The sequence below is a fragment of the Megalops cyprinoides genome, chromosome 23, assembly GCF_013368585.1.
Source record: "Megalops cyprinoides isolate fMegCyp1 chromosome 23, fMegCyp1.pri, whole genome shotgun sequence".
Classification (NCBI taxonomy): domain Eukaryota; kingdom Metazoa; phylum Chordata; class Actinopteri; order Elopiformes; family Megalopidae; genus Megalops; species Megalops cyprinoides.
In genome coordinates, this window is record NC_050605.1 from 5,352,056 (window position 1) to 5,374,116 (window position 22,061).

Genomic DNA, 22,061 nt, shown 5'->3' on the forward strand with positions numbered 1-22,061 from the left:
TGTATAAATGTGTGGTATCAAAAGCAGCTTATTTTCAGCATGGTTTTGTGTTTCTCCATTTACTGTAATGAAAAGCCCCTGGCTGATACTGGCTTGTGTCATCGACTGAGGGGGGTGGGTTCTAGACTTACAGGATGCAGTTCAGAATGCTCAATCGTGCGTGCCGGCGCTCGATAGATATCATATAATCATCCGATCTTAATCGCTGAGCAGTCCTCTTTTGATGCTGCAACTTAGAAAGACTGCACTAACTACCATTTCCTAAAAGCAACCAACTCGCATTCATTTACTTGACTGAATTACACAATACTATAAATTGACACAGCACACAAAAAAATCTGAATAATAAATCTACAGGGGAGCTCAGGCAAAAATAAAAGGGTTAAGAAAACCAGCACGGAAAGGCAGAAATACTACCCTGAAGTATCAAAACTGACTTAAAATGTAATACCGGGGAACTCTAAAATACCCAAGATTAGCAAAGGATTTGCTTATGAGTTGAGAAATAGCCTACTTACTACCTAATTAGAAATCCCTTTCAGTTTTTAAAGCCCATGTAATCTTGAATGACTGCTTCACTTCACACGCCAAAATTGAATTAGCTTATTTAAAATGTGTCAGAAGCATAAACCACACTGCCAATTGCTCGCTGCTGGGGAACTGGTGCTGCCCTGTACCAGCTTATCTTATCCAAAGCTGAGAGGACATTAACAATGCGGGGCTTTGATTCCAGCTTTAAAATCTCCGGTCCCTGGGGGGTGGGGTGGACTGAATGGCTCATACACGGTTTGTGACATTCAGTGTAAATGCACTGATGGGACCTCTCCGTGCGAGGGATGCCATTAAGAGCAGAGCTGTGGTGCCGATCCTCCGCCTGTCACCTCGGCTCACCGAGTCCCCCCCTCGGCCCAAGCATCGAAAACCCCTCCGAGAGGTGGCATTTTACGCAACCCGCTCTCTGAAAGGGTCATCAGGGAAGGGTGAGAAAAGGCAGGTGGAAAAGGGAACTCAGCACCTGAGGAAACGGTTAAGTTGCAGGACTCAAGTGCACAGCATTCTTGAAACCATCATGCGAGATATATATACATATATACAGAGGCAAGACAAAAATACTGTATACAGTACAAAGGCTGTCTTTTGTAACTGCACCCATCACTATAAGTCACTAATAAACTGATAAACTCACCAAATATAAAGTACACATAAAAAACATACAAAAGTGCAGAGGTTCAGGATCTCAACAGGGATCTCTAGAGAAAAAAAAAATCTTGTTCTACTTTTTTCAGCATTCTTGTAATACAAAAATGAGGTTGACATATGGAATTTCTTTGTTGTATAATTTTATACGGCAATTAATAAAAGGTAACTATCTCAATGGAGCCAATATCAAATGTATGACTGAGCAAGAAAAAAAAAAAAAAAAAAAAACTACTTTGAAACATACTGTACGGAAATTACCAGTGATTCATTACAAGAAAAATAACCAAGGTAGAAATTTCTTATCTGCCCACCCAAGGATTAAAGAGAAATTCTAAAGAGAAAATTAAGCTTGTTTATGAGCAATTACTATTGCAGGACAATTGAATTTATCGTCTAAGATTTTGTGAGGAATTTCCTGTGGGTTAGAGGAATTTCCGGATCACCAGTGAGCCAACAGCTGTAATTCCCATTTGCAAACAAATTCAGTTTAGCAATGTACTTATCAAAACACAGACAGTGTATATACTTCAGAATTTATTGAACAATGGTAAAATTTAGGCATAAGTAGTTGGTAGCTAGCTAAGTGTGCCTATGCAAACAAATTGACACAGATGATCAGAAATTACACGTTTATTTCATACTTCACAGTATTATAAGTGACTGATGAATTACAGTAGGCTATTCAGTAAGTGAACACTGACTGCAAATTTCTTGATCATGTCCACCTCTTTTCTCCAATGCTGAGGTACACAGCTGCAAGTAGCTCCACAAAAAAAAGAAAAAAAAAAAAAAATCAGGCTGATGCATGATTGGCTGGCATCCAATACTGGTGTACTGCATAGATCTGATGCTGGCGACAGACATGTTGGCACTTCCATCAGGCAAGCTAAGGCAGCTACCTTAACAGAACGACACTTATTTCAGAATATCCAACACGAATAGATTAATGATTAGGTGTTCTTCAAATATTTCATGCACTGAGCTACACATTACACACTAAGAGTACAGAATCCAGAGGGATGAAACACTGGCATGTGGTACATGGTTTGGTCATCAGCCAGCCAGTTATCTTAATGCAAAACAAAAAGGCAAGTTTGTGAGGGCAAGTTTGGACTAACCAAAATGCCTTGCCCAGACACTCATAGTTACTCATGCTTGAACAATGAACTCAGGGTTCCTGTGATTCTAAATTTGTTTCAACAAGACATTTCTGGCAGATTAAACATTAGTAGCTTTTGTCTCACATGCCTTCAAATAGCTCTGGGCAGATTACGGAGTCAAACGTAATGTACACCAACACCCTGAAATTGCCAAATGTGATTCTTTTTGCATATCAATTGAAATTATATTCCAATGACTGACAAGCTAGAAAAGCAGACTTGCTTTTGCATGAGTACAAAATAAGAATTTGTACTTAATACACCAAAAACCTACAAGCAGAGTATGTGTGCGCAAACTCCGCAGTAGTTGTTGTGGGCATGATGCAGGTATTGTACAGTTTGGGCCTGATGAAAACCACAAAAGCTGTGGTGGAAATGGTGCCGTTTTAATCTGGGATCAAAACGAAAATCTCCACCCACTGGAGTTCAGCGAGGGTCACGGCAGCGATTAAGCACCATGTCTACGAGGAGGTAATAAAGCGCCCTGGCCTCTAACGGGGCCAGTCACCGTTACAGGCTCTGACTGGGCACTTTCCACACGACCACCATCAGCCAATCAGCATGGGCGCGTGTCAGACGGAGAGGAAGCAAGACAGAGAGGCTGCTTTTGGAATTGAAGAAATGCAGGAAACGACGAGAGATGCTCACAGGACGTGAAGGTAAAACGACTGCATGGAGCATTTTAAAGCACCCATACGGAGCCAATGCCAATGTATTTTGGCCTGAGAGTGCTAGCCTCACAGGGTTTTGTAAGTTAGCTTGCCGAGTGGCTGCTTGTAATAATCAATGCTTCACTGACATCCAGGATGGTTTGTGAAAGCTAGCAAGCATACAAGCCAACCCTACTACAGCAAAGTTAGATAAAATATTGCCTCTAATATTGTTGACTCCTTGTGTCATTGTGCTTGTGCTGTACTCTGCCTCACTTGTCAGTCGCTTTGGATAAAAGCGCCTGCTAAATGAATAAATGTAAAAGTAAATGTAAAATATGTTAGCAAAATAATGCCAGCTAGCTTTTTCAACCAAAGAGCAGGCAAATAACTAGACTAACTACAAAAAAAAAAAAAAAAAAACATCACTGTGTTCACTTCAATATATCTGACCACACCAATATACCACAGATGCATGTACTTGTTGTATACTTCTCTCTGATGTACACAGTCTGCACTGCAGGAAGATGTCTCTCTCTGTGATTAAATATTAATTAAATGTACTGATACCATACATGAATGAAGTATTAATATTTAATGAATGGCTGCTGTGTGTGGGCATTCTGAGCACAAATAATTTACTATATAATAAACACACATTACTGTAACTTTGTTTTCACTGCACATAGCAATGATGAGATTCAGTTATGCCTTATTCAGTTGTTTTTTGTACCCTGACAAATTCAACATCAATACAACATCAAACAAACACATTTACCCATTATAACTGGAGTAACTATTAGCAAACAATTTTCTGTGCATGAAAAAGCCTTGGCTAATTGTGAAAAGGCTGTAAAATGTGAAATGTAACAGTACAGTGTGAAGTAACAGTTCAAAGGAACAGCCACGGGGGAAAAAATCTAAACATAAATTCTCATAATACAATTCAACCAGCTAAATACAGAGGCAGAACTGTTAACAAGCACTTATGCCAGGGGACACTTCAAAACAGTTAAAATCATCTCAGCATGGCTGTATCAAAAGGCACCTGCAGCCATACAAAATAATCAATAACAGGACTTACTGCTAGCAAATAAATCATAAATCGAAGATCCTTTAACTTTCAACTGGCGACACATTTCAATGGGCCCTTAAATATGTTCACGCATTCTTACTGTAGTAAATTCAAAATGAAAACAGCTGATGACAAGAAACACAAATAAGCACAGGTAATGTGGAACAAACAGGGAAAGCCACTGGATACAGAACTACACAATACTGAGTCACACGTGGGCATAGACAAAGTGTGGAAACCAGAAGAGGCCTTCTTAAAATGCTGCTGCAAGGAGAGCCCGTCGGACACTGACCTTACAAACGTTACAACCGGTTGGACTAAATGAGGGCAAATTACATAAGTTTGCCAGAGGAAGGGGGAAAAAAAAAACCTCTCACCCTCAGTGGGTCTGTCAACTCTAAGGGTTGTGGGCTGTATCAGAGTGACTAGGACATGCAGTCTCTGGTTTCGACCAGATTATTATTATTATAACCATCAACAGATTTCACTATTGTAGCAAACTTACCAATGGAATCAAATAGGTACTTCATACCGAATTACACCAGTGGGTCATTGACTGGTAACAAATTAGTGTAAATCCATGGATGCATGTATAAAATACTGAGAGGTATAGCAATAAGGAGCAGGATTCATTGCCCAAAAATGGACAGATTGGATCCCCACATGGGCCACTGATACCCAAATTGCCTCTGCAAATATCTAGTTGCATAAATGGTGAACATGTGCAAAAAGAAAGCAATGCATGCCTCTCTGGATAAGAGAGTGTCTGTTAGGCAAATGTAACGTAACATATGAATATTGACTTCAATGAACTGCACACGTGCTTAATTATGTTGGACATTTACATTTTAACTTTAGTGGATGCCAACACACGTATAGCCTTCATATAAACTATTACTGTATATATTCCATGAATTCCTATTTAAACTATTAATTCTGCATTAACAAAATCTCCTGAGTGCTTACAGCTAATTAACTTACTTCCAATTAGTAATTAAAGCAATCACAGAATGGGAAGGAATACATAATTTTTTATTAAGTCATCAGTAATTAATGCAATGACAAATCTATTACAGACCTCCACCACATTTCAGCTATTTTGTATCGTATATTTCACATGACTGCTAAGGAAACTGACAGCATGTCAGGCATTACCTACGATGCAGTGTCCCTCTCACACACACACACACACACACACACACACACACACACAGTCACTGCAGAGACCGACAGCACACCACTGGTGTCTCAGACTGTCACTCGTTCCGCCCAGAGGCCCACAGACCTGCCGCTGCATCTTTCCCCTGCAAACACAGCACGGGGGCCCTGCCACATCGGCCCAGTCACAGATGCGGGGGCCAGATGTCTGGAGAGGAACGACACACTAAACACAGTAAAACACAATGTACCATTACTGCGCAGAGCTGGGGCCAATCAGTAAAATGCTGCCAAAAACAAGTCTGCAATCCTTTTCCAGAGTTTTGGTCCAGTAGCCAGGCATACAGCCACTCTGTCTGAGGTTTTCATCTGTGCCCATGTGTGGCACAGGGCGTGAAAAAGCTGGTCCTTGGCCCAGGTGAGGTCTGCTCTGACCATGAGCATGCAACACCTTGCCTGAAACGGCGCTCGACACTGACTGTGGACTGCTGGCTAAAAACTGCTGTCTGACCTCGCTGCTATACAGTCTTAACCCTAAGGACCCCTATGGCCTGGACCATGTCTTAGCTTGTAGAACATTCCTCTCTGAACCCTGTCTTAGCTGGGAGAAAGAAACAACTGATTCTTCTTCATTCAGTTGAACAGTACACCTTCAATATCATATAGTGATTCGATTCTAAAAACAACAAGAGCAGACTATGGTTGGAAACACAGTTTACTACAGAATGTATGACAAGAGTGGATATTCTCCTTTAAGATACAACTGGAGAAAACGAATCCCAAGATACTGTAGTAGCCCTCATTCACTTCCTTTGTGACCAAGTTAGCATATCCTACATTTACAACCTTCTGCCACTATGAGGTGAAAAAGCCAGTAAAACAGTCATGGTCACTGAACAGTGCCTGTTCATGTATTCTTTATGGAAGGTATGCGGGAGACTGAAGATCCTTTTAGTCCTCCTGACAGGGTGAATGAATACTTAGTTAAATCCTGACTAAACCAAGCGGACGATGCTCCGTATCTGCAGTTAGTTGATAACCAATGAAGGGACTTCATTGGTTATCTTCAAGGGACTTCCCTTCAAATATTGCACTGGTGTATCGGTATTGGTATTGACCTGTACAGGACTAATAAAAACATTCGCTGAAGGCGAAAGTTCAAATCTGACCCCGTTTTTTTTTAAGGGGTTTACATGTTCTTTCTATGTCCCTGTGGATTTTCTTGAGATAATCCTCTTTCTTCCAACAATCTGTAGACATATTGATATAGGTGCGCGTGTGTGTGCGCGTGTGTGCGCGTGTGTAGTGACAGACCCACTCTGCTGTTCCTGTTCAGTTCAGCTCAGCCCTGACTCACCACGCTCCTCCAGAGGATAATATGGGTGCTGAAAATGGACGGAGGGAGGATCAGCTAAGGCTGAAGGCAGACTGATTAATCATTTCCCTTTGTTCTGGACTCTGTTTGCCCTGCAGCAGCTGATGTTCGGATTCCTCGTGCACCGCACAGAGCCCTCCAGAGCTCCCTCGCTAACACGCGCATGTGCACCAGGGGCGTTTAAGACTATGCTGACTGGTCGTCTTAATGGTTAACACAATGCTGAGAATCAGTCTGATACGGCCGTGATTAGAAGGGCAAACGTGGAGCTATCTCAGAGGGCTGCCAGTGAGTGACCAGAGCCTGAATGACTTAATCCAGAGGAAACCACATCTTTTCCAGAAAAGCACTCAACAAAACAAAACAAGACAAGCATGCATGGACTGTCCACTCCAGGGGGAAGGTAAAGAGAGATAATGGCTAAATAGGCACTAAATATGCATTCACAAAATACTTCACACTACATCCAGGTAACTGCCATTTCAAGAGATGCCTTCACTGTGGCTTCAGTACAAGGGCATTGAAGATGAGTTATAAAAGACACATTTAATGGAAGTATCAGTCCAGCGCATATGAGCAGGAAGATCAAACAGAACCATGAAGACCTAAAAAGGAAAAGGAAGGCATTAAGTACATAATGAAGGACACGCTTACCGTCTATAGGTGACGATTTCAATCTGGAACAAAGTCCTTGAACACCTCCGTAAGTCTCCTGTATTTTGTGTAATCCTTCGCCTCCCCGCAGTTCCATGAGAGATCGCAGCTCTTTGAGGGAGCAGCCGAAGTCTCCATCGTGATTGGCCTCCGCCATGGAGTTCTTGACTCCACTGTACGAGTTCTTGGCCATGTCTCCTCTGTGCCGCGCACCGCTTCAGCTACAGGGGTGGGGGGGGAGGGCAACCCAACCGGAGAGAAAAATCCTCAGTGATAAAAGCCAGGTATCTCCCATAAACCGCTCAAATCCTGTGGAGGGGTACGGCTAAGTCCGATTCCAGGAAGTGCAATCTCGGTGAATTAAAAGCCATTTCCTTCAGACAGCAGCGTGCCTATTCTTTCATGTTGACAGGCTCCTGTCACAGCTCCGGAGATTTCAGCATGCAAAGATCTGGAACGCACAAAGAGAAAATTAAATTACTCCAACCTGCATTCTCAAAATGTTCTGACGAAATCTGTGGCAACATATACATTTAATGTTTTCACAGCTTGCTATTTCACCGTACAACATCAACATCAACAAGTGCTGGGGTGAACCAAAATTTTATATACTGCACTGCCACAAACTGTACCCACATATGTGAAAGCTCAGGTGGAAATACTGGGAGCTGGTGGCACAACTAGATCTGAAAATAGAAAGTAGGAACTCCAGGTCACTGGCAAGAGTTCAACATGAAATGCTACCCTTTTGAGGGGAAAAATATCTGGACTTATTTGAGGACCAGCGTGGGAACCAGCCTTTCATCGACACAAGACATGCATTTAAAAAGGGCAGAGAATTCAGTTCGCAGCTCGGATGTGAACATGTAACTGACTGCTGAGTCTCCCAGGAGCAGATTCCTGCTCATCTGAACTTGGAACAAACACAAACACGTCATGTTTAGCTTGCTACATTTGAGCTGGCGGCAGCATACGAAACCACACTGAGGAAAGCAGGGTTAACTCGTACCCATGGACGACTACAAGGCTCCTTGGCACTTGATTTTCTTTTTTTTCCCTGAGGGAATTTTACATCACTGCCTTTATTTTCCAAGTGAAATCCTTGCTCTTTTCAGCAGCACTGTGTTTGCATTTGAGGGTGGAGTTGCCCCCTGCCCCGGAGCGTTTCTGACCCCGAATGTGGCGAATGGTCACCTCAGATGCGGCACACTTAATCAGGCACAACTACAGCTGCCTTATCAGCAAGGAGAACTGTTATCCCTGTTACACAGAGGATGGCAGACAATACATCAGGGAGCCAGTCTCCCAAAGTGTCACTACCATTCTGTCCAAGTTTCTGTGCTCAGTGGACTCTGAGGCACAAACACACACACACACACACACACACACACACACACACACACACACACACACACACACACACACACACACACACACATACACATACACACACATACACATACATACACATACATACACATACATACACATACACACACATACATACACATACACACACATACACACACATACACACACATACACACACATACACACACATACACACACACACACACACACACACAACAGGACAGTTTTTACTGAAATCAACCAGAGGGAATACCTGCCAAGTCAATTTAAGACACGAGGGGCCAAAATTAGCCCTCTGTTATGCATGATTATCATACTGGCCCGAGAGACATCTGCTCAGGGTAAAATGTGTGTATGATTGATGCACCTATTCAGAAAAGTGAAGGTTTTTAATAAGAAATAAAGAGATGAAGCAATCAATAAACTACTGAAAAGCACAGAGTCATTTAGTGCTATATAATGAAATAATGAGAGATGGAAGTTAGCCGAGTTAAGATAATGAGAAATAGAACTTTCAATGGCCTTCTGAAAATCCATACTTCATGCATTTAAAAGCACACACAAAATGTAGCTAAAATAAATCAATAAGGATGTTGCCTTTTAGAAGTTTTAACTATGCATTGTCATTCAATCTTATAAACCTAAGACAGAGTTTTCAAAGTGTGGTAGTCCACAATCGAGTAAACAGTTATTTGCCTACATATTTTACACTGCGACTTTCACCAACTTTGTCCATCTCCAGATTTTTCCATTAGGACTTAACAAATAACAAATACAAGAAAAAAAAAAACATCTTGCAATCCAAGGTCAAATAAGCAGCACAAGATTTATTTTTGAAATCGTACCAACATGTTGAACTAAACAATTAATTCATGTCCTCATGGCTGAATACTTGATTCACCCCAAAAAGGGTGCTTCTAAGGTCTAACGGCTGTCCATAAAAATCCTAACCTGGCATTTCTATTCTACAGAGGAAAAAAATAAAGAAAACTTTTAATCTGCCAACTCAAATATTTCAAGAGTGGAAAAGAAATCGCAACACCTGGGGAAACCAGCAGGACTGTTGATGAAGAGGACCTGTCGCTCAAGCAATCCTCATCTTTTCTGGCCTTTTACAGGTATAAAATTTAGCCTTAGCCATCTGTTAAAATGCCTCACTGAGATAAACAGCTATCTAGCTAATAGCAGTCATCTGACATTTCGTAATGAAATTTACAAGCAAGCTGATCTGAAATCCGACCAAGGTATTATATATCTTAATATAACATGGAAGTGAACAACAGGCTTTTGTGATTACCAAATAAAAACATAATCATGATTTTTTTGGAGTTCAGTAACTTGAACAAACATTGTCTTACTGCAATAGAGAGTTGATATATCTATAGTGTACAAAGTGTTAAATGTGCAAAGTCTATGTGGGAGTAACAGTGTGGATGAGAGGGGAAATTGCCTCTGTCTGTCTTCTCCCAGTTCCCATCCCACACCAGGAACAGGGAGCTGCTCAGTCCTGCATTTCAGAGACACCACTACCGGCTCGCTGGCTGGCTGCCTTATCGCTAAACACACTTCAAGTCAGTAGATTCACTGCACACCTTCTCAACTGTTAACTCAGCTGAACATTATTTTAAGTTATTTTAAATTATACACTCTCTAAAGCCATTTAGCCATCTAAAGCAAGGCCAATTTATGCCAGCCAAATATATATATATACTGGGAGTATCTATGGTGGCGTTAAAAAAAAACATCGGCAAATTACAAAGCTTATCTTTTATCATTTAACCGAATGCATGTAATTTTTTATTTGCAAAAGTCTTCCCGATAACCCTGCCTTCCTACAGCAGACAGAGCTTTAGGGTTGGTTAAACTGATTGCTCGGAATGCAAAGAGTGTGTCACCTTCAAAGGCTGAAAAGAGAGCAAATTGTGAAGGTGGATCTGAATGAACGGCAATGCGGACAGGCAAGATTAGCAGGCCTCATCTCAAAACACCCCGCAGTTTACACGGCTGTCACTACACAACTGCAACACAGCCAGTTCTTCACTTTTATATGGTGGCTCGGTGGGGAGAGAGGCCTTTCCCTTAAGCTCACATTCAGGAGCACGTTATACAAAACCACTGCCACTTGTGCATTCACTTAAAAGCACACGACCCTTGGACAGAATCAATCTAAACAAATTCGGAAAAAGACTAAATCATCTGTTAGGCCAGGACAGCTAACGCAATTTTTCCAACTTAACTTCCAAGACTCTTTCTCCGATTCCTCTGTAATGACTGACGAGCGTACTTACATAAAAGCCCCAAATTTTCTTCCCCATAGCAACAGGTGGCTGGAGCCGAGCAAGCGAGGTCATGGAATATGGTGCCTTTTATATACCCCCATAATTATGCCTGTCGTCATTTGCGGAGGGTGCCATTTTCTTGGGGAAAAGCAAAATTCTTCCTTGAAAAAGCATATGACCTTCAGCGCGCGAGCGCCTGCTTTGTTAGAGGAAGAGGCTCGCTAAATGATTATCTCAGGAAAGCTTCTCCCTTAATCTAATTAGGCAATCTGTGGCACCAGAAAGGATCCACATCTCTGTTGAGCGCGAGGCCTTCGTACGTGGCTCAGAGGACGGGGGAAGTTCCTCTTTGAAATGGAGCTAATGCAACCCCACCAAAACTACGCTCGTCCTGCCACTTTCACCATTCCCGCAGCCCTAAAATTCCCCCCCGCCTTCACAGCAAAACGCAACAGTTGCCACTCTCCATAAGGAGGATTCCATTTGGATGAATTTCTCGGAATAAACACCAGGGGGGAACGTACCATGTTAAGAACACACCGTGGGGGTGTCCAGGACAGGGAAGCCAAAAGGCAAGGGGAAAGAAAAACACCAGCGGTAAAGAATGAAGTGAAAATGCATAAGCCGATCTGCAGGTTGAACGTGTATGAATTCACACTGGCCGTCTGCAATGTGGCAGAAAGAAAAGCTCCTGAATGACAGCTCTTCGGATCCTATTAAAGACACGACCCACTGCAAGCGGAGCACACTTCCTCCTCCATCGGAGAGGTCAGAGTATGCCACGATCTCAGAGGCCACTCGCGGGGTGCGAAATGTAAAGCATTGTGAGACACTTGTTTCCAATCCACTTTACCCACGCTCTTTCCAACCTGGGGGGACTGCATATTCATTAGACTGGATAACCTTCTGTCATTGTAGAATTCAAATATTTTGTAATTTCGTAAAACTCTCTGCATCCATTTTCTCTGCATCTCTTTTTGTTTATTGCTAGATTGGGGATTTATTTTGGACCAGAGGCTTACAACCATAACTCTCTTTACTGTTGAACATTGAAAGCCCTTGTCAAATGTGCTTATTTCTGTGGGTCACAACAGTTGCTCACGCAAATAGAAGTTATTCAGCAATTTGGAGAATCCAGAAAAAAATAATAGGGCTGTAACAATCAAACAGTAGAAAACATCCAAATATGTCAAAAAGCATTACTGCAATAAGAATTACTACTATAAAAACACTTACCATAAAATACCTACATATAAGAGTGGTAACAGTGAAACAGACCTTGGCTTTTTTCTCTGACGATCAAAATGAAATGCGTTTCATTGTGCTGGTCACCTTGACATTGCATCCCACTGAATGTCATCTTAAAGTGGTCTGCCGGTGCAAATACCAACCAGGTCTTGCCTAGATGCAGATTGGAATGCAACAGCATAACCTGTTATGCCAGAATGCCAGAAAGGATGATGGGAAGCTATAGGAAATGAACTTGCCTGCTTTCCATTACCATTTTTGGTTTCTAAACTTTGTTCAGTTCATATTAAAACTGCTGAAAGTGCATGCTTTTTCCAAAAAGATTTTCCCCTGATAGCTACATGCGCTTTTTTTTCCAGAGACACATTTGGATGTCCAATAACACCTTCTCAACTGTTAACTCAGCTGAACATTATTTTAAGTTATTTTAAATTATACACTCTCTAAAGCCATTTAGCCATCTAAAGCAAGGCCAATTTATGCCAGCCAAATATATATATATATACTGGGAGTATCTATGGTGGCGTTAAAAAAAACATCAGCAAATTACAAAGCTTATCTTTTATCATTTAACCGAATGCATGCAATTTTTTATTTGCAAAAGTCCCGATAACCCTGCCTTCCTACAGCAGACAGAGCTTTAGGGTTGGTTAAACTGATTGCTCGGAATGCAAAGAGTGTGTCACCTTCAAAGGCTGAGAGCAAATTATGAATCTTTTATTATGGTCTTGCCTAGATGCAGATTGGAATGCAACAGCATAACCTGTTATGCCAGAATGCCAGAAAGGATGATGGGAAGCTATAGGAAATGAACTTGCCTGCTTTCCATTACCATTTTTGGTTTCTAAACTTTGTTCAGTTCATATTAAAACTGCTGAAAGTGCATGCTTTTTCCAAAAAGATTTTCCCCTGATAGCTACATGCGCTTTTTTTTCCAGAGACACATTTGGATGTCCAATAACACCTTCTCAACTGTTAACTCAGCTGAACATTATTTTAAGTTATTTTAAATTATACACTCTCTAAAGCCATTTAGCCATCTAAAGCAAGGCCAATTTATGCCAGCCAAATATATATATATATACTGGGAGTATCTATGGTGGCGTTAAAAAAAACATCAGCAAATTACAAAGCTTATCTTTTATCATTTAACCGAATGCATGCAATTTTTTATTTGCAAAAGTCCCGATAACCCTGCCTTCCTACAGCAGACAGAGCTTTAGGGTTGGTTAAACTGATTGCTCGGAATGCAAAGAGTGTGTCACCTTCAAAGGCTGAGAGCAAATTATGAATCTTTTATTATGGTCTTGCCTAGATGCAGATTGGAATGCAACAGCATAACCTGTTATGCCAGAATGCCAGAAAGGATGATGGGAAGCTATAGGAAATGAACTTGCCTGCTTTCCATTACCATTTTTGGTTTCTAAACTTTGTTCAGTTCATATTAAAACTGCTGAAAGTGCATGCTTTTTCCAAAAAGATTTTCCCCTGATAGCTACATGCGCTTTTTTTTCCAGAGACACATTTGGATGTCCAATAACTCTAACATTTAAAAAGGTACAGATGAAAACTGCATGTAAAATTAAAAGGTATCTGAGCAGGATTTGCACAGTTTAAGGTACTTAAAGGCTCAGATTATTTTTTTTCCCATTCAGTAAGCACTCCAGCCAAGTACAAAGTCTGGATTCAGTAAAACATCATCAATTGCATGCTGTGTTGATAGTTTATTATTAAATTGTATGCATTAATGAGTTTGCGGACTCCTCCCCATTTCCCCTCTCAACAGGGCTCAAACTCCAGCCTTCCCCTGCACTTCCCTATTCCTCACTCAAAATGACTTCAACTCCCAGCATTCATAGAGAAAGTCACTATAATGTGAAGATGAAAGCAGTGTCAACATTTTCTACAGTTACATTTTCAGGTTGTGGAACAGGTTATCTGCCACAACAGGAGAAACTCTGTGTCTCCTGGGCAAACAGCTGGCATGCTAAAATACAGATGAGGAGAGACAGCATTCATATCTTTGCATATATAGCCATGTACTGACACAAACAGCAGTTTGGGAACAGACACAGTGTGCCGTAGGAAAGACACTAGACAGAGGCTGACGCTGAAGGACAGACCGCCGACGGAAGACAGACGCACAGTGAGCGAAGGGGACGAAAATGACACAAGGGCCGAGAATGACCCGCCTGCTTCTCCAGCCACGCTCAAATCAAAGGAAATCCGCCTAGCCGAGACTGGCAAGTCGTACCCCACGTACGTGCCAGCTTACTCAGCGCGAGTCAAGGACAGCAATCCCAGGGATCCCTCTGCTCCAGCACTGCCAGGGGGGTATTTTTAGGAGCCTCTGTGTGGTTGTCTGTCCCCCTAACTACTCTACCCTCCCCCATTTTGGCTGACCCAAGTCATGCCTTGTAAATCTGGAGGGTACAAAGCAGAAGTGCTGCTCAGGCCTCACAACTTGCTGCTATCAGCACAGACAGGAGTCCGCTCAACACTCCCTTCATTTAGCTCAACTGCAGGCCTGCCAGTTCACGTCACGGTGGTCCATCTAAAGTCGACTTCACCCAGTTGTTTTTGCTGCCAAGAAAGCAAATGCGTAGCCCTGGTAAATGCATAAGATCATTTCAGCTTCAGAGCTGATAAACTTCTACGCAAACTGCAATATCATGAATCATAAACAGGAAATGAAGAAAGTTTGCAGTAATAAGAATGCATATTTCGCAAAACGTCAACATCACACTTGTGCCTTTAACATGAAATGTTAAACTATCCTAAGGTCAACTCATCATCAACTCAAGGTTTCATCATAGACCACAAACACAAGTTTCAAAACTAGAAATGTTACGTTTGTACTTTGAGGACACTATACCGCTAAATGTATGAACATAAACCAACTTGAAAAATGTTGCACAACAATATGTATCACCACAGTTATTAGCTACATCTAACATAAGTGTGCTGAACCCAATGTAGCCCCAAACAGCACATGTTCAACTGTGACTGACATCTGCACATCTTGTACTTTTTTATTTAACATTGACTACCATAGAAAACATCAACAGTACACTGGTAAAAATCTTCTAGCAATGACCCATTGTACTTTTCCCTAGTTTTGAATGCTGCTGTTGGGGTAATAAGTGGAGAAAGAGAGTTCTGGTTACAAACTTAGCTACAAAAAGAATACTAAACAGGCCATTGGCTACAGCTAACAAGGTAGCTATTAGTAAGTAAATAGTAAATAGCTAGATAACCAAGTGGCAAAACCTAACCTGAATTACTCCAGCTAAGAAAGCCAACTCAAACTACTAGGAAGTTGCATAAGCTTGCTACAGTGCTACAGTGACATGCTGAAATGGCATTAGTTATAAACCTGTGACATAGTGAATGCAACAGTCATGGTCACCGATGCATTAAGAGGACACTGCTTTAAGGGGACATTATTTTGTTTGCATCACTGTTTAGACATCGTCTTACATATGGGTTTGGATATTTTTATCCCACAAAGGAACCAATGTGACCTCTGATGAATGAGTCTTCATCTGGCACACGCCTACCACGGCAAAGCACTGTTTTTCAAGAATATGCCCGGCCTTGATGCAGCCACTTTGAAGATGAGAACCCACACAGAAAGCTTTGTTTCCTCTGACACACAGAGAGCAGAGCTTTGTGACCTGCGGTTCCTGCTCCCCTGCCAGCCGCAGCCCAACAAACACCACAGCTGCTGCCAACTGGGTGACCCTACAGACCCCCCCCCCTCCTTTCCACCTGTCACGACTCGCAGCAAAACAGGCTTTTCAGATTCATCAAAAGCTGACTGCTCACCTCTCTCAACCGAGCCAACGCCTGGGTTTCAGTCTCAAAGGCGGGGGGCCCCTCTCTGCTGAGCAGCGAATCAGGACCTCGTCGAGGAGGCTGGGAAACGGGGGCTGATTCAAGAGTGGCAGCAGAGGGTTTCGAGTTCATCACTCACGCGGTTCCCACCCTCACACAGCCGGCTGGCCACAGAAAGCCATTATCCACACTCTGAACGGGAGGCTCACAGCACCTCCGCATTCACTGGCTTGGCCGGGTAATACAATGACTCCATTCTGGAGGAGTCACCATTTCATTAACAGTGCCATTTCCTGTTTGGGTTGGTCTGTTTGGGTACGGGCACCATGCCCAAAATATTGTACCATGAGAAAGAAGGAACAATTTATACTTTAATAAGCTTGCTCAAATACTGTGGAAAGTATGTATCAGGTTGCAGCAGTCTGTCCAGTAATTGGGTTTGAAGTCCTAATTTATTGTATGGAGCCTAAGCGGGAAACAACAAACAATGTAGCCAGCAATACCAATGGAAAAAGAGATGAGAAAATATTAGATTAAACTGAGAAATAGTCTTCATATTATTCAATTGTAAAATCATACGCTCTAACTTACTGCTTGGAAATGGGCAACTAAGGGAAAATGCAGAATTTTGCTTTCAGTCTAGGGATCCACGAAGAGTATGTCTCACAGCTATTACCGCACACACTTTCTCTACAGCCTCCACTCATCCTATATACCAGAACACACTGAAACCAGATTGGACAGATAAGACTGAAAAGAAGACAGGGCAGCAAACTGAGCGCCACAGTAGCGACCCAGATTAAAAAATACATTTAAACTTTTTACCTGGTAAGGCCTGTGCTTTTAACTGTAATCCTCAAGAGGTGTTTATTCAGGAGCAGTGCTCAGCTGTAACAGTGTCGCAAGCTCGGTTCCAGAACTGCAAGTATCCACCAGCCTCTACATCTACACTCTCACAAATGTCATACATTTAGATGAAATATCCCAGCCCTCAACATCCAGAAAGGAAAATCACACTTTAAGGTTCCACGGTGCGTAAACAGTTACATTATTAAAATGTACTTAATGACACAGTGGTCTATATTTAGCTGCTCATGATAGCCTATGTGTGGTTGAATGTCACCTCAGATTAATGTAACACAAAGACTCCAGTACCTCTTACATAAACAATACTACTACTTCAGTGGAGAGATGAATTACCAAGTTTCCACATTAGGAACGTTAGGAAAATTAAACACAGTTCATTCATTTGCAGTATTTCACTTTGCTTTACTCTTGAATCATACTGAAGTCATGCACATGATTATCTGTTCAGTTTAAACCACATTAAAAGGTTGTTTATTATATATTATATGAAATGACAAAACAAAATAATCAAAAAACTGGGTAAAAACATAAGGGAATTGCAACAGGCATTGCCAATATCTAGGTGACTTACATTATAAGAATAGAAATATTAACATCTAATCCTCTAATCAGTATTACAATATTCTTTGAGAATTACATCAGACAGAAATTAAACTGGTTAATATTTTGCATGACATCACAATTCTCCATTGAAAATGATGGTCTCTGGCAAGTGTTTTTTTATAAAAGCATGACATTAATGCTCTTAATGTCATGCATTCACAATTGCCACATGGGTTTCAATGGACTTTTAATATCACCAAGAAACAGTGATGATAGTGGTGTTATGCACATTATGCTACACCTTAATTTAGCCTAATTATCTAACCATATAAGACTTCTTAACATCATAAAACATCCAAATTTCAAATTCTTTGCATGAGAAAGGATTATTGGCTTTCACCTGCTTTCACACTTAAGTGACAAAAAAGTATGTAACAAACACTTTTCAAGCAGACAGGCTAATTGTTTAGATTTGCCACCTGAACGGTAACATAACACAGCACAGAAAAAGCATCTGATGCACTGCTAGTTCCCACGCTAACCTTATCGGTCCATTCTCTCTGACATTGGAACCGATACCGAGGGGAATGACAAATATCATCTGATGAAAACAGCAGAGGCCTCCTGAGTTCTTCTCTCCTGAGTCATTTCAGCCATGAACGCTGGTCAAAAGGCTACACAGATACACATTTTGTCCACATAAGGAGGAGCTCTGCCATTTCCATTATTACAGTCTGCTGATGACAGCATGGCTTAGTCATGGATATTTATCATTCTGGAAAGTTATATCTATGCAGGGAAATTCTGTAACCGCTGCACATGCACACGGCTTCCCTTTCTTGACGGTTAACCGCTTCGACTTAGACAAGGGTCCCCTAGCTACAGGAACCACAAACCTCAATTCAGGGCAGGTTAGAAAAAATACCAAAACATAACACACAACAAACACAACAGGAGGAAATGCATAAATATAAAGCGGAACGAGACTCAAGCAATCACAGGCCCTTATAAGAGCTCTGACAGGAATCAGTGTGAACAGCACACAACATTCCAAATATACCATTGAGGAATGTCAACAGCATACCAAAGCTGATCTTTCCAGTCTTCAAAAATAAGACCACTTAAATAATCTGTCAATGCCAAAAAGGTGTCCGTAACTACAACAAACAAAGCAGGTGAGGATCCCTTCTTCCCTCTTGAGAATAATTACATCAATGCCTCATGCCTGTGAAATCTATCAAACTGGCAAGGGTTCGTGCTTTTGGGCGAGGAGGGCAGGAGTAGAATTAGTTCTAGTCCAAAGGCCTCAGAACCTCATCTGACATGCAGTCAAGGGTTACTCTGTTGAATGAATGAGGTAAATCATTAAACAGTTAGTCTTCCAAAAGAAGCACTCGGTGATATTGAACATGCAGGTTGCCACAGTGCATATGGCAGAGGAAACCCAAATACGACTATGGGAAATATCCTGTTTCTACAGGACGTCCGATAAATTCCTGGATGAACTATTAAAAAAATGACCCATCTACTGAGGCAAATTACTGTGTTCTCAAGCAGTGAAAGCCTCATCTGAGATGATGTCAAATGCTTTTTTTCCCCAGTAACCATGGAAATGCCAAAGCATCACTAAAAGAAACTTCCACCTGACATTTCAGGCATCCGGGCACGGAGAGACCGGGTTCCTCAGGTTCCTCAAGCTTTACAACCACTTTCTCGTGAGGCATGTGCCTGTTGCACACTTCATACAACGTCATGTTGATGAAAAGGTCTGTAAATAGGTATGCGCTCATACAGGGCGGTTGAAATACACTGTAACATGCTTTTGAGTTCTGGTATGAAAGATAAAATTAGCTCAAAACGAGGGGAAGGATTTTACTGAGGGGGAAAAAAGGCACCTGCGTATTTTCATGCTTCCGCCGAATAAATAAGTGCGAAATGTTGTGCGCTCGACTAATTTAACATTTCTGCACCATCAGCGGTAACTAAAAAGATGACTCAGTACGTAAATATCAATGTGCACGGCTCTGTCCGACAACAGCCATTATTACACCGAAATCAGGACGGAACGTTTGCAGTTGAAAGCATCATCATCTCGATAAAGAGAGCTGGCAAGCGGAGGTCAGCGAGCCAGATAACACAGGATCCAACCTCAACACCAAAACAGGTTCTTCTCCTGTAGGACACTGTGCGATTGTTTTGCTCGGTAGCTATATTTAATAATTACAGGGGAAACAGCCTTTGGACTATTTGTACTCAAGGTCATGCGTCGCGGAGCTTCTCATATTGCAAACAAATGAGCGGGACAAAAGCGCACAGCAGACAGTAGGAAAAACACAAGATTCGAAAGTAAAATGGGTCATTCCGCCTTTAGCAAACGTTAGCTGTATTTTAGTGTAACTTAGCTTGACTACCTAGCCAACTAGCATTATTCCACGGCGACAACATTCAACCAACTAACTCAAATCATTCGTGCTAGCAAGCACAGCTGACTAACCAGCTGAATAAAGACTATGGTGTCAATTTTGTCGTGTCTCCCGTTTGACAACTTATGTTAGCGTTGCCAGATAACTATCTTGGCTATACTACCCAAGTTGACAAAATAGCTTACTAGGCTAGCTAAGTTTCAGCATATCATTGCGGTGCTTCGCTAGCAAGGTAAATATAAGCTACTCGTTAGCTGTCGCTGGTGCCCTTTTAAGCATTTGGCTACGGAGATTGCTAGACTACATTCAGTAAATTTCAAAACGACCAAGCTGCTGAAGTTGCCTTGACTGCCTCGCTAGACAGCTTGCAAAGTCAAAAGACCAACTAGCTAGCCATGCATTGATACTGAAGCTTTGTCAGCAGCCAATCAGCAAATGTTACCGTCGGTAATGACACACAGGCGAATCAATATCTGGCAACATCTAGTTTCAAACTAAACTTTACATAACATGACAACCGAATACCTGGCTGTCTAGGTAGCCAACGTCCGACAGTTTCACAGTGCATGTACTGCTGTTAGCTAGCTAGCTGATTACTAAGAGATTTGCCAGGCTATTTATTCCACTTAGCTGGTTATCAGTTTGATCATACACTGCACTTCGCTAGCTAGCGAGCTGAGATACATTTGCAATCATTGCAAGGAAGCTTGCTAGGGTCTTCTTTTGCTTAGTAGCTAAGGTTAGCTTACTAAGCTATTTTCCTTCTTTTCGAAATTGAAACACAAGGTAGCTAGCCAAGTAGGTAGCTTGACATCTGGCTAGCTCGCTGTCAAGTTAGCTACCCAATATTATCTGGGTGGAAATGTCACCGTTCTTGTCGCTTTTCTTCGTTATTTATAGAAATAGCATCAGCTCGTCGTTGCTTCGGTTCCTCTGGTGTGCATGTGATCAAGCCGGGCGAACAAAAAAAATACAACACCGTGCCTCTCTTTTCAGATAATACTAAAGTGTGATGATGATCCGCTAAGCGGTCAAAGGAAACAAGCGATACGGTGATACATGCGTACACATTTTTTTTTTCAAACCTAGCGAGCAGAGAGGTCAGCTACCGTCCATTATTTGGGACTCCATACGCTGAAAACCGGGGAGGGGGGGGTGTCACATCTCCCCACATCCCGTCCCCCTTTCCCAAAAGCAATATCGGCTCGCTTAAATTGTTCAGCTCCGGTCCATGCGCACTGTCAGAGGAGATTTCAAAATACAGCAGCGGCGAAGCACCGCCACCAACTTTCCAACATGCTGTCCGCTCACTTTCCAGCGGCTCCGTGCTCCTTTTTTACACACACACACACACACACACACACACACACACACACACACACACACAACCGTTTCGCTCACAGAGCAGCCGGGGCAAGTCACCCTCCCCTTAACGCTCCAATCCCGCACAGACCTTAAAGTGGAACACTTCGCAGTTGTTCCCTTTGAATTCCCAGGAAACACACACACACGCGCGCGCTCACGCACACACACTCACGGCTCAACACATTCTGTGAGCTTGGCTAACGTTTGGCAGCGACTTGCAACCTCGCTGAAGTAAAAAGTGTGTGAAAACGACAGGGGGGCTGTGCCTTTTTTGTAGCCGTCAAGGTATGTCGCTGTCAAATTAATATCAATAATTTAAAAAACGAAATACGAGATAAAGAAAACGGGGAAATAACACTTACTCCGCTCTCCGACCGTAGCCTCGGCTCCCCTTACCGCTCTCCCTCGGTCTCACCGAAGACTTCAACAAGCTGCCTCCCTCTTCCAATCTGCAGCGAAAGCCCGCCCACCACACGACGTCGCCTGCACCACGTGACTCGGGACTAGAGGAAGGGCTCGGACATCTTCGTGGATCCCTATTGGCTTAACTGATATATCAGTCGCCTGAGGAAACGGGTACGTCAGCAATCTCGCAGCCGGATGGGGGATTCTCTCCCTTTCCCCACTTTCTCCGTCGCTCACGCCGATCTCTGCATTAACATAATTTATATAGAGATGAGCGTTCGCGCTCGACGGTGCTATGGCGCGATCGCGCAGCTTTCAAATACCACTCACTCGTGCGGGCTGCTACCTGCTTTGTTATGCAAACCCCACCCACAGTCTGACACCAGTCTTCCCCGACGGCCAATTAAACCTGACGTCATTCTTTCCATGACGTCCCGTTTTTTTTTGCTTT

The 22,061-nt window shown here is 42.3% G+C and overlaps 1 protein-coding gene across 4 annotated transcripts in view; it reads right to left on the reverse strand.

Moving 5' to 3' along the window:
- The window catches only part of LOC118770107 (plasma membrane calcium-transporting ATPase 1), a 55,681-nt gene extending 34,011 nt beyond the window's left edge, over positions 1–21,670 (reverse strand). For 2 of the 4 annotated variants that reach the window (XM_036517537.1, XM_036517536.1), the window contains exons 1-2: positions 21,568–21,669; positions 7,273–7,723 (exon numbers count right to left, since the gene is read on the reverse strand). In XM_036517537.1, the coding sequence (XP_036373430.1) occupies positions 7,273–7,465 (193 nt within the window). In that variant the 5' untranslated portion in view covers positions 7,466–7,723; positions 21,568–21,669. Of the gene's footprint in view, positions 1–7,272; positions 7,724–21,567 lie in introns of those variants that run through there. The other 2 variants (XM_036517538.1, XM_036517539.1) reach the window with 2 other exon arrangements.
- Positions 21,671–22,061: the final 391 nt, after the last annotated feature.